Raw genomic sequence first — 16142 nt, 5'->3', positions numbered from 1 at the left:
CTACCATATCATGAAAGTGGGCTCCATGCATGCAGGCATAGAGATGGCATCATTGTATTCTACAGTTTTTGGCAGCAGATGTTTTCCGCCCCGGCTGCCATTTTGCCACACTTTGCAGCTATAAACACCAGAGAAATATGTGCACAGGACGTAAGGTAGAGCTGCACATCTGCAGGTTCTGAGCACATTTACCCAGCAGAGACGTCCTGCTTTGTTGTGACGCCCCGTCACGCTGGCTCACTTTGATATTCCGGATCAAATTCGTGCTCGAACATGTACAGCTGGATCTCATTCTCGAGGTTCCCAAAGATTAAGATTAAGAGTCAAATGACTGGAAATAATCTGTCCACTTTAGGGAAACCATCGGAATACTTTTCATTCACTCTGTTCAACAGTCAAGGACAGCCCAGGGATTTTAAACCCCCGATATAAAGCAAACGTTTGTGGGTCTTGTTTTATGATTTACTAAATAAAATGCTTGTTAAGAAGTAAGATAACGAACTAAGTAAGATACAGGCTTTTATTATTGTAAAAGTCTGTTTCTCACAGGCTTTTATTATTGTAAAAGTCTGTTGCTCACAGGCTTTTATTTTGTAAAAGTCTTCTGCTCACAGGCTTTTATTTTGTAAAAGTCTGTTGCTGTCTGCTGTGGAACAGGAAAAGAAAGTAATCGGCGGATCCACCAAACATGGAGAAGGGTACGGAACTTTTACTCGGCCATTTTCATTTTAAAGTTCTTCCAGACGGCGGAGTCGACAGAACCAAAGTCATCTGTAAACACTGCCAAGTTGAATTGTCTTCTCAGCGTAGTAGTTCCAGTCTAAAATATCACTTAAAGGCAAAACACACAACTGATAGCAGCAAGTCATTCAAGGAAACAGACAGTGGAGCGAGGCTTCTCCATAAAAACTACAGAAAGATGCTGATGTTAAAAGTGTGTTTGCACAACAAATGTTATGGCACTTTCATTCATATGGCAGCACATTTAAAATAAAGCTAAATGCTAAAAGCTATACGCTACTTTTGGATTCATTTTTGGATTCTGCGTACAAATGCGATTAATCGTGATTAATCAGGGAAATCATGTGATTAATTAATCGTTGCCCAGCCCTAATAATTCTCCTTGGATATATGGCGGTGAATGAATGGGATCAGAGGCACAAAGCGTGTCATACCCCGGTATGATAGGTGGCGCTGTACCCATTCCAGCTGTTGCTAATAGAGCCACTTCCTGTTGACCTCTTCACCACCAACAACAACAACAAACTCAGGCATTGGAGAAAGATGGATTCTCCATCGCGTTGTTTGTTTCTTTCTGACGGCGACAACAACAGGAATATCGTCTCCTTTGACTTCCGGGTCACGACCCCGGGAAAACATCTGGAGCATGCGCAGAACGCAAAGTCTGATTCACCACGTGCTTCAGCGTCTACAAGCAGGTTTAGAGTGACTTTCAGCCCAGTTATCTCGGGGTCTGAATCCGATCCAATTCTTAGTCAGATTAAGGTGTCTACATGCACTTAATAAGTCAGTCTGATTGTAATTTAGCCAATAATCCGATCCTTTCAGAGCCATGTGACCCCACTGAGTGGGAAGGTAAAGCATAAGGATGGAACGCAGTGGGAACCAGACCTTTTTGGTCAACATTTTGAGGATCCATCCTCAGGTGTGTTTAGACTTTGCTTCAGTTATGGCGCTAATAATAGAAGCGATACCAATGATGACAGGAGCAGAAGGAAAATGCAGCGTCGAGGCTCATTAATGATTTTGTAGTAATCCGAACAGACAGCCTTCATTTATAAATTCTGCTCAAGATTCAGAAAAAATATCCCTCTCACCCAGAGTTCTCTCGTCGGCTGCATCTGAGAGAACAGAAACAACACTCATATCAATATATGTGATCAATGGAGATGGAATGTCGGGCATATCTAAACAGCGAGGCCAGAAATGTTGTGTCTACGCGCCAAGCTGGGACACGACGTGCCGAGGCCTGCACCGAAGGAACGGGTATGCGTGCCTAGGCCACAGCGCTGCGTGCTCAGGTTTATTCTGACATTTATGTTTCAGAAGTATACGACTGATAACTGCTTTGGAATTTAAAAAAGAGCAGGTGATATAAACCACATTACGATGTTGCAGTGCAGACAGCAGCTCATCGAACTATCATCTTATAGCACGGCTGCACTGGAAAAAAAAAAAAATCAAAGTCTTACCAAGTATATTTGTCTCATTTCTAGTCAAAATATCTCATTACACTTAATATAAGACACAACTGCCTAACAAGTGCTATTTCAGCCAGATATAGGGACTTGTTTGAAGACAATACATCTGGAATATCTTGTTAAGTGAAAAACTCTTGAAAACATCTTGTTTTGAGTCGGATTTCATATGAAACAAGCTTTTTTTTTACATTTGAAGAGGTTTTTAAGCTAATTTCAAGATCACTTTTATCTCAAAAGTCCTAAATATCACATCTTATTTCAAGAAATCTTGACAAGCCGATTTTCACGAGTTCCGTTGGCAGATTTATTTTGATTATTTCAAGCAAAAACGTCTTTTATTTGTTTTGTTTTTTTACTTCTATTTGGAGGGGCATTTTTTCCAGTGTAGTCTTTAGAATCTAACAGAGATGGGACCAAGTCACACATGTGCAAGTCTCAAGTAATTTTTTCTTGGGCAAGTCAAGTCAAGTCACCTTATTTTTGCAATTTTACCTGCAGAATCTGATCTTAATAAAGTGAAAACACAAAGATATAAGTAACTGTCAGTAAACATCATTGGCCAATGTGTCCAACCTGTCCACCCCGTATCATATCAAGCTAACGTTAGCTAACTACCGACTAGGCTAACAGGATAATATTAGCTAATTTGACGACCACTTCCTCGTCAGAATGGATCTTCAAATGACGAACAAAGTTGGAAGTTGTCGTCTGGCTGTCTGAGATGTTGACGCCTCACGTCTTGCACTGTGCTGTTCGTCTTTTGCCGTCAAAATGTTTAAGCTAATTTCAAGATCACTTTTATCTCAAAAGTCCTAAATATCACATCTTATTTCAAGAAATCTTGACAAGCCGATTTTCACTAGTTCCATTGGCAGATTTATTTTGCTTATTTCAAGCAAAAACGTCTTTTATTTGTTGTTTTTCTTACATATTTTTGGAGGGGCATTTTTTCCAGTGAAAGAAAAGCAGAATAGTTTAACGTGGCTATAAATTTAGGATAAATGTATTAATGTGTGAACTCCAGCTAACAAACGAGTCAACTCCACAGCAATTCTTCCGCTGCTAAAACACCGCAGAGACGGTTAAACCGCCATCCAGCCGTGTCAAATATAGCAACAAGGCTTGTGTGAATTTTTAACAGTGGTTAATAGACGTCTTACAAACTGCACCACGACCGCCTCGGTTGACTTATCAGACAAATCCAAAGGCTACACAACCCCTGCCCCGGCTCATCAGCAGCTTAGTGAAATTCTCCTGACATCCCCACATCGAGCGCCGAGAGCGAGGCAGCCTTACAAGGCAGCGATGGTGACATCACTTGAACAACAGCTAAATAAAATAGGCCACAGCTGTTTGGTTCTTTAGGCTACAAATTAGACTCAATATGTCACACAGAATCACATCAGAAGGAGGACGGGAGGAAAACGAGCACGAGGCCTTCCCTCCCCTGTTGGAACTGCTACCAGCTTCTGTTCTCCGGTTTTTTATTCTCAACAAACGCGGATACATACGGAGCTCACGCTAATTTTTTTTTACAGAAGATGAGGAATGAGCGTCAGAGGGGGGGGTGTATTGGTGGGGAACGGATGAATTATGGAGGCATTTAAATAATAAATGGGGCCCTTTTTTCAACCAGACGAAAGACTCTTAAAAAGAGGTGGGGTACAAAAGGAGGTGAGGGGACACTTTGTGGAAGCCACGGTCTCCAAAGAGATGTGGAGCATATAAATTATACCTTACTGGGTCCATTATCACTTATCAAAGCATCCGATGAATTATTCCATGCACAGGAGCCCGTGTGAGTGTGCTATAGTTCCACTTCAACAAGCAAACAGAAGGACTGACTGATGCTCCCGTACGCACGCATATGGCAACACTGGGGAGAAATCACTTAGCTGTCAGCACAGAGACATTAAACCTTCATATATAAAACAGCTCATGAAGCCTTTAATGATGCAGGCGCTTTATTTACACCACGCGACAGAGGAAACATCTGAAAAGCAATTCTTTTTTACTTCCGTCCTCTCGGATAAACTTGCAGTAATCCGACGAGGGATCGCCCGACAGATCAGGAGAAGGACGAGAGAACCGGAGATAAGAAATGTGGAAAAGAGCTGAGGGGGAAAATCGAGCTTTTGTGGGAAGGTTTCCCCCAAAAAAGTCGACTCAATATCTCACCACCTGCACTTTGGCTCATGCCACAAAACTCTTCGAATCCGATGACTCTGATGGAAGAAAGTTTCACTTGAAACGAATACACTGGGAAAAATGCCCCTCCAAAAATAAGTAAAAAAACAACAAATAAAAGATGTTTTTGCTTGAAATAAGCAAACAAATCTGCCAATGGAACAAGTGAAAATCGGCTTGACCACATTTCTTGAAATAAGATGTGATATTTGGGACTTTTGAGATAAAAGTGATCTTGAAATTAGCTTAAAAACCTCTTCAAATGTCAAAAAAAAGCTTGTTTCATATGAAATCCGACTCAAAACAATTTGTTTTCAAGACTTTTTCACGTAACAAGATATTCCAGATGTATTGTCTTCAAACAAGTCCCTATATCTGGCTGAAATAGAACTTGTTAGGCAGTTGTGTCTTATATTAAAGCTGAAGTCTGCAACTCTTTTTCAAGCATAATACCTGGAACTGTCCGGGGATTCTGAAAATAGTACATTAAATACCCCAATACATAAAAAAAAAAAACAGTTCTCTAGGTCCCCTATACGTCCCGCTAGGTCCCTCCAAAGCCAGCAGGTTTGTTTACAAATTGCAGACCGGACCGGTAAAAGGTAACCAATCAGGTTACGAGCTGGGCTCTGCTGCCTGTCAATCACCGATTGTGCACGCGCGATACAAGGTAGGCTCGTCCCCACGCTTATTTATCTGGACTATTGAACTTCATTACGGGCTAGTCTACTTACTGTGTCTTCCATGATCGCAAATGACAGGTGAGTTGATGAATGAGGAGTCGTGTAGGCGCATCTGGCGTGCACGTCTACGTGCACGAGTTCTCATGTGTTTTGAAGGGGCGGGACAGGAAGTTGAATAACTTTTTATTTTTCAGTTAAAAAATAAGCATTTCTTGCATTTTGCGACTACGGAGGTCACCGTTTTCAACTTCAAGCGTTCTGATAGATCATGTTAACTCTTAAAATGCCAAAAAGTAGGACTTTACGTATGACAACAACAAATCTTGCAGACTGCAGCTTTAAGTGTAATGAGATATTTTGACTAGAAATGAGACAAATATACTTGGTAAGACTTGGATTTTTTCCAGTGCACCCGAATGTTACATAGGAGTTCAGACGACAGGTTTGGAACAGGTGACCAATCAGATGTTAGACATTTCACTTAGAAACAGCAGCCGATGTTCTTTAGGCCTTTATCGTAGCCACAGGTCTGACCCGAATGAGAGTATTTCCCCACATTTGGAATGCTTATTGGTGAGGAAGAGTAGTTATTGGATCCACTTCCCCAGACCAGGTGTGGAATTGTCCCCGCGCAGGACACTGAACCCCACGTTTAAGACGATTAAGACGTGCTGTATAAGTATGATCTATTTATGATAAAACATTAGCTAAATACTCTATGCCATCATTTCACCCAGGCCAACAATTCTTATTAAAAAGAATTTGGAATAAAACAAAAAAGGCTGCTACGAACCTGTCCATTCACAACCAGAAAGTTGAGGTTAAAGTCTCAGCTCTTAAAGGGATAGTTCGCCTCTTTTGACATGAAGCTGTATGACATCCCATATTAGTAATATCATTTATGAACATTGACTTAAAGGGGAACTCCGGGGCATTTGAAGCGCGTTTCCATTGCTAGAGGTTGTCAAATATTGATAGTAGGACACAGAGAGGTGCACATCTGCGCTCCCTGTGTGGAGATCGCTCTGTCCCCACAGCATGTCATGCGAGGCTAATACGTGGTGGCTAAGGGGCAAGCGCTAACCCTTCCACGTAAAACAACAACTTGCACACTGCAGAAACGTCACACCACTTTATAACCCATCCGACAATAAAGTCACAAGCCTTACCATCAAAACCATATGCATGGTTCTCACATTACTGGCATGGGGACGTTACAAAACAACTTTATAAACAGCATGTAACTCACCGGGTAGTTGTAGGCTCGCGCATGTGAAAGCCCAGAAGAGTCGATGGAGAATAATCCCATATACAAAACAATTATCTTCTCTAGAAAAACTGCGTTCAAGTATTTAAAACATTACAACAATACATGCCCAGTAATATTGTTGTAATGTTTTAAATACTTGAGCGCAGTTTTTCTAGAGAAGATAATTGTTTTGTTTATGAGATTATCCTCCATTGACTCTTTTGGGCTTTCACATGCGCGAGCCTACAACCAGCCGGTAAGTGACATGCTGTTTATAAAGTTGTTTTGTAACGTCCCCATGCCAGTAATGCGAGAACCATGCATATGGTTTTGATGGTAAGGCTTGTGACTTTATTGTCGGATGGGTTATAAAGTGGTGTGACGTTTCTGCAGTGCGCAAGTTGTTGTTTTACGTGGAAGGGTTAGCAGTTGCCCCTTAGCCACCACGTATTAGCCTCGCATGACATGCTGTGCGAACAGCGCGATCTCCACACAGGGAGCGCAGATTTGCACCTCTCTGTGTCCTACTATCAGTATTTGACAACCTCTAGCAATGGAAATGCGCTTCAAATGCCCCGGAGTTCTCCTTTAAGGCTGATTTATGGTCGCCTACGAGCCCTCTACGTCAACGGAGACCCTCCCGGAGATGCTTTCCGTCGCTTGCGTGCGTTGGCCATAATTCGTATCTATCCGTCGAGGCGTCGGAGACCACAAGGGTTGTGATTGGTCGGCTAACAACATCATTTCCGGAATAACTTTTCCGGTTTAGCTCCTTCTTCTCAGAACAACAACGCCACTATTTCTGAAAGAGTTTACTGTGTGCCGGTCAACATTTGGTCAAAATTATTTGCATTTCAACATCAACAAGCTCCAACTCCAACAACAGTCTTTCTCTCTCGGTCGCCATCGTTCACTGTGAGGAGCTGGAACGGAGCCGGAAGGTGAACAATCAATCAACCACTTTCACCATAGACGTGGCGAGATTGGGTCGTTTAACGTAGCGCCGCCTACTGATCGGGAGGTGAACTGCCTTGCGTATCCGACATCCCGACGGAGAACTTCGAAAGGACGGAGAAGCATACTGAGGCCTTAACCCCCTGCTGCATCCTGTGAGCAGAGTTCCAGCCTCGTTTTGGCGTTGATGAAGGTAGTCCGGCTAGTTGGCTGGGGTTTAAAAAATAAAGCGTTTTGATTCTCAAAACAATATGCGTTCAAAAGAGTAATACATTTGCATCACAAAATCGTTCTCCAGGAATGCTGGAATGCTAACTTTTTGGTAAATATGGGCGAAACGTGCTGCCGCGAGTAAACAAAATGTAATAAAATAAACATTTTGATTTATGTTTTCAACATTTTCTTTATAGCAGGTTGAAAGAACACATATTGAAGGAGTAGACTGACCCAAAATCTCAATATTGACCAAAAAATAAATAAAATAAAATCACTGTTTTTGCCTGCCATGTCTTGCCTTAAGAAACAAAAACCCCAGAACAAGCCAACGAGCAGCAAGATACAAATATTATGTGGTCGTTTAACGGCCAAAGAATCACAAGTTTAAAAACATGATTAGAAATCATCACATTCTGCAGGGGGTAAGAATATGTTCATAAATGATGTTGTTAATATGGGATGTCATACAGCTTCATGTCAAAACAGGCGAACTATCCCTTTAAGTTCAACCAGACATCCAGACTTTCAGGTTTTGCTTCGTAAATGTTCCAAACATACAAAAGAGGTACGTGGAAAGTTCCAGAGGAATAGTGTAGAAGTATAGAGAAACATAGTAAAAAAGAAGCTGGCAGGCAGGTACATGGGAGGAGCCACATAGACGTACTCAGAAATCCCAATTTATGGAATTGGGGGAAAAAAGTGTCCCCATTTTATGCCATTAATAACTGCCAGAAAGGGCCCTGGAGTGATCCATTTCCACAGCTGCCAAATAAAGGAAGTTAGAAAAGAGTTCCAAGAACAAAAATCACTGGAATGGATTATAAAATAATTTAGTCCAGTCCACTAAAAATAATTTAGTCCTTCAGCATGGTTACAGCAGCATTATTTATTTCTAAAAAAATACTTATTTATCATTTACTTCAGTGCTCGTCATTCAGCACTAATCTGAAAGTGTCCTAAAATCTGCTCTGATGTGGCTGTGTTGACGAGGATTTTTCTAATCCCTAATTGGAAAAAGTTTACTCCAGACAGCCGACGATAATCATTGCTTAACTGCATGCAAATGCTGGAATCAGAGTGCGCAGCACTTTTTAAAGGCAAACCGGCGAGCCTCAGCCAGAGAAGTTCATTTACGTGGCCTCAGGATCGAAAAGAAGGAGAGGAAATCTAGACCGTTACCAGATATAAGATTTCATTCGACAGTAGGAGAGCACGACCGAGTGGAACAACTGTAGAAACTGTGTGTGGAGCATGGGCCTCAACTGGGTACGGCAGCTGCCACACCTTGGCTCCAGGGGAAAATGTAAATGTTCGTTTTTCTTTTTTAAAATTCATTTATGGAATTATTCTGTGTCAATTTATGTTGATTATTCTATTATTTAATACATATAAATGAACTACAAATGAAATTCTTAACAACACAATCAATTTATCTAAGTATCATCTTCCCCCAACACTTGTATCCCCTTTTGAAATGCGGTATCTGAAATATGAAAAGAAAGCAGAAAACTTTAGATTTATTTATCACCAAAAAAAAAAAAGGGCAGGTGATGATGGTCCAATGTTTCCCCAGCGGCGGAGGAAGGAGGACCAGGTAGTGAAGGCGGGATTCAGGTTGTTAACGAGGCTATCCACTTCAGCACCTCTACCGCTAATGCTAATGCTAATGTTATGTTAGCGGCTATGTGAGTGAGACAGATAAGCTACATAGCAGACTTTTGTGGCGTCACTCCTCAGCTGTAGCCCCCCTGGGATCTCCTTTCACCCAGAAAGCTCACCGGGTTCACTTTGGTGACGTTGCTGCTCACCCTGGCTTTGCCCTCGCTGGCCCCATCCTGACACCCAACCCCTGCAGAAGCCCCCAGTCGCTCAAAGTGAAGGTCAAAGAGCCAAGGAGGAAGCATCGAGGCGACCTGATCAAAGTCCTGCAGCACCTCTGGGAATCTGAGAGCTTTAAACACTCGTTTTCAAGCTCAGGTCTTTGGAATCTAAACAGATTTCCAGTTCAATGCAGATGTGTATTCATTTCTGGATAATGAATTGGATTATTTTATAAATAATTGTGATTACAATTAATTGAATTGAACATTATTATTTAAGTGCCTTGAGATGACATTTTTGTTGTATTTGGCGCTATATAAATACAATTTCTATAGTTAAGACTAAAAAACCCTAACAAGCAAAGAATAAATTAATTAATTATTGCGATTCGGATATAAAAATGCTCTGAGTAAACAGTCGTCTCCTATGCAAGGCCCCACATTCTGACAAGCATGCGTTCACCTTGTTATTTTAGCATCTGTGGCTTTCCTTTCTGAATGGCGGCGCTGAAACGAGAGGAAACATCTTTTTCATTTAGCAATAGTTTGAGAGCGTTTCATCTTACTGCTAAAACGACGGCTTTTAATGCCTGCTGCATTCATAACCCGGGCCTCTTATCGCAGCTCCCCTCCAACACTTGATGGAATTTGCCGTCGCACAATGGTTGGAAAATACACTTCAAAGGCGAGACGCATCTAATCTCCTCCACTCTGCACATTGCAAATTTGCTGTGATAATAAGATCCTGCCTTCCCGAGCGTTCTTAAGGATCCCAACCAAGGATGAGAATTTCATCTCTCTCTCTCTCAGTTTCTTTCAATCTCGTTTTATTTTTTTCCCAGTGTGGCATCGCAAAAGAAAAGTGTGCGATGGGGGCGGGGGCTGTGCTGCAGTTTGAGAGCATCTCTGCCACAGCAGTGCTGCTGCATATCTGTGGAACCCATCCCCATCCTTATGTAAAAGCCCCCATTTTACACTTTTATTCTACACACATGCACATATACAACGAGCCAGAGACACGACTGACAGCACAGCACAGTGACCTAGTTTCCACGTGGCCCAGAAAAGATCAAACATGACTCCCTCAGAACAGCTCTGGGCACAAAAACCTGGTTCAGTGCATTCAGTCAGACCGGCGCACATCACCAAACAGCCAGGCTGCCGACACTCGCTGCAACGGGGAGTTTATGCATGCAGTGAGGAGATGTGCAGCAGAGAAGTCAAAGCAACCAAAAGTCATGAAACAAGTGGAGCTGCGAGTGGGAAGGCAGGCGGGCAGGAAGCCCTGCAGGTGAAGCTGGGTGCCATGTTGGGGCCGACGGGGAGCAGGTCGAGGATGGGCTCGTCATGGTAAGGCACAGCTGTAGGGGCACGCTTCAACATCAGCCCCGCCGACCCCCACCCCCCCGACTCCCAGCGTCCTACATACAGGGCTCCACCCCCCTTCAGGTTATCTTTACACATGGAGAAGGTTATAGATGGAGATGCTATCACAGGGAACACATTAGCACAACAAAGAGGTGTTTTAGAGACAAGCCCGCGAGGATAATAAGCTGATCTCTTAGCAAGATGCCTCGTTTGATACGGCACAACATGCTAATGTGAAAAAAAACAGCGTCGAGTGTGAAGGGAGGAGATGTAATTTGAGCCATGGATGCACAAACAAAATTACAGTTTCAATGAACTACCTCCTACTTTAACCTCAAAACTTATTTCTTAAAAAGAAACCGTCCACTTTGGAAGACGTCAGAATGTTGCAGAGCCACCGGAGTAAATTTAGAAAAGCACCAAATGCATTTTATCCATTTTAGCTAAAAAAGTAGAAATGTCAGTAGTCATAGAAAATGAAATTCCAAGTTTATAGCCATTCCTGAATGTTACAGAGATGCTTCGGAGGGGCAGCGTGTGAAAACACAAACCAAGCTTCTTAGCGAAATGCCTGGAAGATCGTCAGGAAGGACATCGGCTGGGGGAATACAGCTGCTCGTCTTCCAGGATATTTACAGTGAGAAAGAGCATATTGGCTAACAAGTATGCTGCTTTCAACTCGCTCTTTAATATTTTGGAATCATTTCCATATATGTGGCGCTGATATCTACACAAAATCCTTGATCCGAGACGCGCAGTTCTGTATGGACCGGATAGGAAACGCAGCTCTTAACACCACAATGTTTGCATCCTGTCCTGCAATTCAAGAACGTTCTGCACAGATGGAATTTATCAAGATGGGATAAATGTTGTGTTGAATGGCATAATGGCTAATTAGGCTAATTGGTTAACAAAACACTCAGTGGGGTTACATGGCACTGAAAGTATCAGATTATTGGCCAAATTACAATCAGACTGAGTTATTAAGTGTATGTAGACACCTTAATCTGACTAAGAATTGGATCGGATCGGATTAAGACCCCGAGATAACTGGGTTGAAAGTCACTCTAAACCTGCTTGTAGACGCTGAGGCACGTGGTGAATCAGACTTTGCGTTCTGCGCATGCTCCAGATGTTTTCCCGGGGTCGTGACCCGGAAGTCAAAGGAGACGATATTCCTGTTGTTGTCGCCGTCAGAAAGAAACAAACAACGCGATGGAGAATGCTCCGTTGGGCATCGAGTTTGTGCAACAAGCAGCTCATCACAGACCAAATGTAGAGGGACGTAGCTTCATCTGGCTCTGCGTTCTCCATCTTTCTCCAATGCCTGAGTTTGTTGTTGTTGTTGGTGCTGAAGAGGTCAACAGGAAGTGGCTCTATTAGCAACAGTTGGAATGGGTACAGCGCCACCTATCATACCGGGGTATGACACGCTTTGTGCCTCTGATCCCATTCATTCACCGCCACATATCCAAGGAGAATTACCCTCGCTCAGCTCATTCTTATTGTAATTTAGCCAATGATCCGATCCTTTCAGTGCCATGTGACCCCACTGAGTGAGATACTCTCCTCCGAGTCACCAGGACTTTCTTTTTCTGTTCATGTTTAAATTTGGCCCATGGAACATTGTGAATGGCAGCGTTTGGTTTTGCAACTGATGAAGTTAATGTGCATAGATTCTCACCAAAATGCAATTCTTAGACAATTAGAAATAAAGTGTCTCAACATAAATAGACTGTACCATTAATGATTAAAATCGAGCACAAAACGAAAATGGAAACGATTGTTTGTTTGTTTTTGGTTCAGGTGAATGAAAAGAATTCCAAAGATTATAAAAAAAGTTTTGAAATGTTTGATGAGGAAAAAAATGAAATCATTTCAAATCTGAGCTCTAAATGCAGGACGAGCATATCCATATGCAGCTGGGGGTCGAATCACTCCTTCAAGTATACTAACTAACTAACCAACCAACCAACTAACTAACTAACGAACGCCTTTTGCACCTCCACATGTACTAGACTTCCTGTCCCAGGCTATGAATCATGACATGGTACGGATTTGCAACCATCTAAATGATCTGTTTGGTGTAAATGAGTTTGTGGTGAACCAGGTCAACCACAAGAACCAACTAACTGGAAGCAGGCCACATCACCTGGTCCCACAGCGTCAGATATACTTCAATCAGTAACTGAATTACACTCGTGTGCATGTACAAAGGGACAAGGGTTGTGGTCCAAGTAAATGGCAAGGTCGAATAAAGACGATGGCTTGACTGAACTGTGCATGTTAACTTACGACAAGCATTAGTTCTGATTAACCATTTGGGGAAAGTCTCCTTAAGATCCAGCTTACTCTTAACTCAAAGGGAGAGAACGTCCATTACAACTACAGATGACAAAGTAAAATAATTATTTTATGTTATTTTTTTATGTATCTTTTATTTTTATTTATATTAAAAATAATTATTTTATATTTCTATTAATTTTTTACTCATATTTCATATTTAATTTTAATTATCTTTTTATTGGTAGCAGGACAAGGAATAATTTCACTGCACATTGTACTGTGTATGATTGTGTATATGACAAATTAAACCATCTTGAATCTTGAAGGGAATAAGAAAATACACTTCTGACATAGATCATATTACATGTAACAGAGCCCAAGGTTAGTAACACAACTTGGGTAAAACACGCATCCAGCAGACATCAACATTCCTGCATCCTTTAACTTTATAGTTTAACTCAAATTATTACAGGATCATGACAGATCTTCCTCTTACAACTCTAACCTCAACTCCATCACATCCGACAACAAACGTGCATTTTGCAGCTTGTAAGCGCTGTTGGCCGACACTGTTGAGAGCTTAATCTGTATAGGTCACGGCATAGCGAGTCAGCTAGGGATTCAGGTGAATTAACAGCATCTGAGTTCTGGGTGGGGGGGCGAGTGAAGTGGATGGGTGGATCAGCAAGCCATTTTTAACAACATCCGAGGCATCTCCTTTAATATTATTTCAGTATGACTGCGAGGCAAGTAGCGATGGATCGTGATTCGAACAAAAGCTGCGAGCGTTGCATGTTGCCGAGCGCTGCGCGTTATCCAGGTCAGAGTGATCTAATCAGGTGTGAATGAAAGCACTTGGCCGCACTCCAGGCCTCGCTATGACATCACTCAGGGGAAAGTTAAACACACAAACCCACAAGTTTGCCACGTTAGACTTGTGAGGACAGTGGATCCAACAATTAAGCCCTGGAGATCACCTGCACCGCAGTCATGCAACACACTGTTGTAATGCAGGCTCTGTGACCTGATTATAACTCAAGTCTTTGGTGTAATCCATTCTGTATGCAACATCACAGTTCACTTAAGAGAGAGCATCAGAGGTTTATTGATTTTGACTCGTGCGTCACGTCAGCCCCATGAGATGCATAAAAAAGTAATCAAGTGGCTACTCAATCAGTTCAACTATAACGGCAAGCCCTACATCAAATCTGAGAAAAAAAAAGTTTTAAATCCGTAAACTGAACTGAAAAAATTAATTAATTGAATTCCAATTGGCTTGAATTGGACTTACTATCTAAGTGCCTTGAGATGACATTTGTTGTATTTGGCGCTATATAAATAAAAAAAAAATTAAAAAATTAAAAAAAAAGAGAGAGGCAGCATGAGTGGAATCATACTCACGATAGGTTTGTGGTATGATCGCTTCAGTTTTGAGCTGCTGGAGCATCAAATTATTCTTCATGCATAGAAATCAGGTAAGAGAGAGAGAGCTTGATCAGAAAAAAACAACTCTGAGAGGATAGATTAATCAAAAAAAAAAAAAATAAATAAAAAAATCACTGTGGTCCTTCAAGTTTACAGTGTTTAAGCTTTTTAAGTCAGTATAGCTACAGTTTCAAACCCCTCACAATATTATTAGTGATGGAAAGGGAGCGTTTTCTGACTTAGTTCTGCAGAAACCAATGCAAGTAGTGTTCTGACAAACTGATATTTCACAGAAATTGGCTTAAGCCACAACTGTAGTTTTCTACAGCTCTGCATGGTGCCAACATATGGAGCACACCAAATGTCTGTGTTTATGGAAAAAGAGACTGCAAGATAATGTTGCAGAACCATAGGAACCGCATCTCTTTGCAGTGTAATATCGTTCTGTCCCGATATAAGATATAAGATAATTCTGCCCTTTTCACAAGCCAACACAACTATCTGAGGTTTAAATTAAATGTCTATGCCAAGCTTTGAGTACCTGGCCTGTTAAGTTAGGTTTTATTTATTTGGCGCCAAATCACAACGAATGTTGTCTCAAGGCACTTCAAAATCCAGTTTTATCAAGGTACAAATTAGATCATTTCAGACAATTTGCTAAGGAAACCAATAGGTGGCATCCAGAGTGTGCACAAGGCGAAGAAGAAGAAGAGGAAGAAACCTTCCAGCAGAACCAGCCTCAGGAAGGTTGGTCACCTTCCTCTGTGGCCTTGGGAAGGTTGGTCATCGGCCTCGGTGGCCTTGGGAAGGTTGGTCATCGGCCTCGGTGGCCTTGGGAAGGTTGGTCATCGGCCTAGGAAAGTTTGGTCATCGGCCTCGGGAAGGTTGGTCATCGGCCTCGGGAAGGTTGGTCACCGGCCTCGGGAAGGTTGGTCACCGGCCTCGTTGGCCTTGGGAAGGTTGCTCACCGGCCTCGTTGGCCTTGGGAAGGTTGCTCACCGGCCTCGTTGGCCTTGGGAAGGTTGGTCACCGGCCTCGTTGGCCTTGGGAAGGTTGGTCACCGGCCTCGTTGGCCTTGGGAAGGTTGGTCACCGGCCTCGTTGGCTTTGCGAAGGTTGGTCACCGGCCTCGTTGGCCTTGGGAAGGTTGGTCATCGGCCTCGGGATGGTTGGTCACCAGCCTCGTTGGCCTTGGGAAAGATGGTCATCGGCCTCGGGATGGTTGGTCACTGGCCTCGTTGGCCTTGGGAAGGTTGGTCATCGGCCTCGGGATGGTTGGTCACCGGACTCGGGAAGGTTGGTCACCGTCCTCGTTGGCCTTGGGAAGGATGATCATCGGCCTCGGGATGGTTGGTCACCGGACTCGGGAAGGTTGGTCACCGGCCTCATTGGCCTTGGGAAGGTTGGTCAGTTCAGTTCAGTTGGGAGTTTAGAGGACGGGGATCACAACTTTACTATAGCCAAAACCATCTAATCTTTCTTCTAATACATAGAGGCTCCAGAAAACTGGGTTTCATTGTTGTTCCATTCCTTATAGCAGTTAAGAACTGTTGCTTCATGGGCTGTTTTTAACCAAAGTTTCTCTTTTACTGAGGGGCGAAACATTCACTGATGAATTTTAAATAGAAATTTTCGATAATTATGCAGAGTACTGATGGGGCATCATCAGCTCATCTCTCTCTTCATTTATTTGAACCGTCCATCTGCTAAATAGAGTTTGTTTTAGACAGCAA

General features: G+C 42.5%; 1 protein-coding gene across 1 annotated transcript in view; it reads right to left on the bottom strand.

Moving 5' to 3' along the window:
* Positions 1 to 9415, bottom strand: part of nr6a1a (nuclear receptor subfamily 6, group A, member 1a) — a 69071-nt gene extending 59656 nt beyond the window's left edge. The window contains exon 1 of the mRNA XM_075468829.1: positions 9277 to 9415. Coding sequence (XP_075324944.1) covers positions 9277 to 9415 — 139 coding nt within the window. The remainder of the gene's footprint in view (positions 1 to 9276) is intronic.
* Between the last annotated feature and the right edge of the window lie 6727 nt (positions 9416 to 16142).

The sequence above is a fragment of the Odontesthes bonariensis genome, chromosome 6 (assembly GCF_027942865.1).
Source record: "Odontesthes bonariensis isolate fOdoBon6 chromosome 6, fOdoBon6.hap1, whole genome shotgun sequence".
NCBI classification, from domain to species: Eukaryota; Metazoa; Chordata; class Actinopteri; order Atheriniformes; family Atherinopsidae; genus Odontesthes; species Odontesthes bonariensis.
Note: the sequence above shows the minus strand (reverse complement) of the source record. Positions and strands in the feature narration are given on the sequence as shown.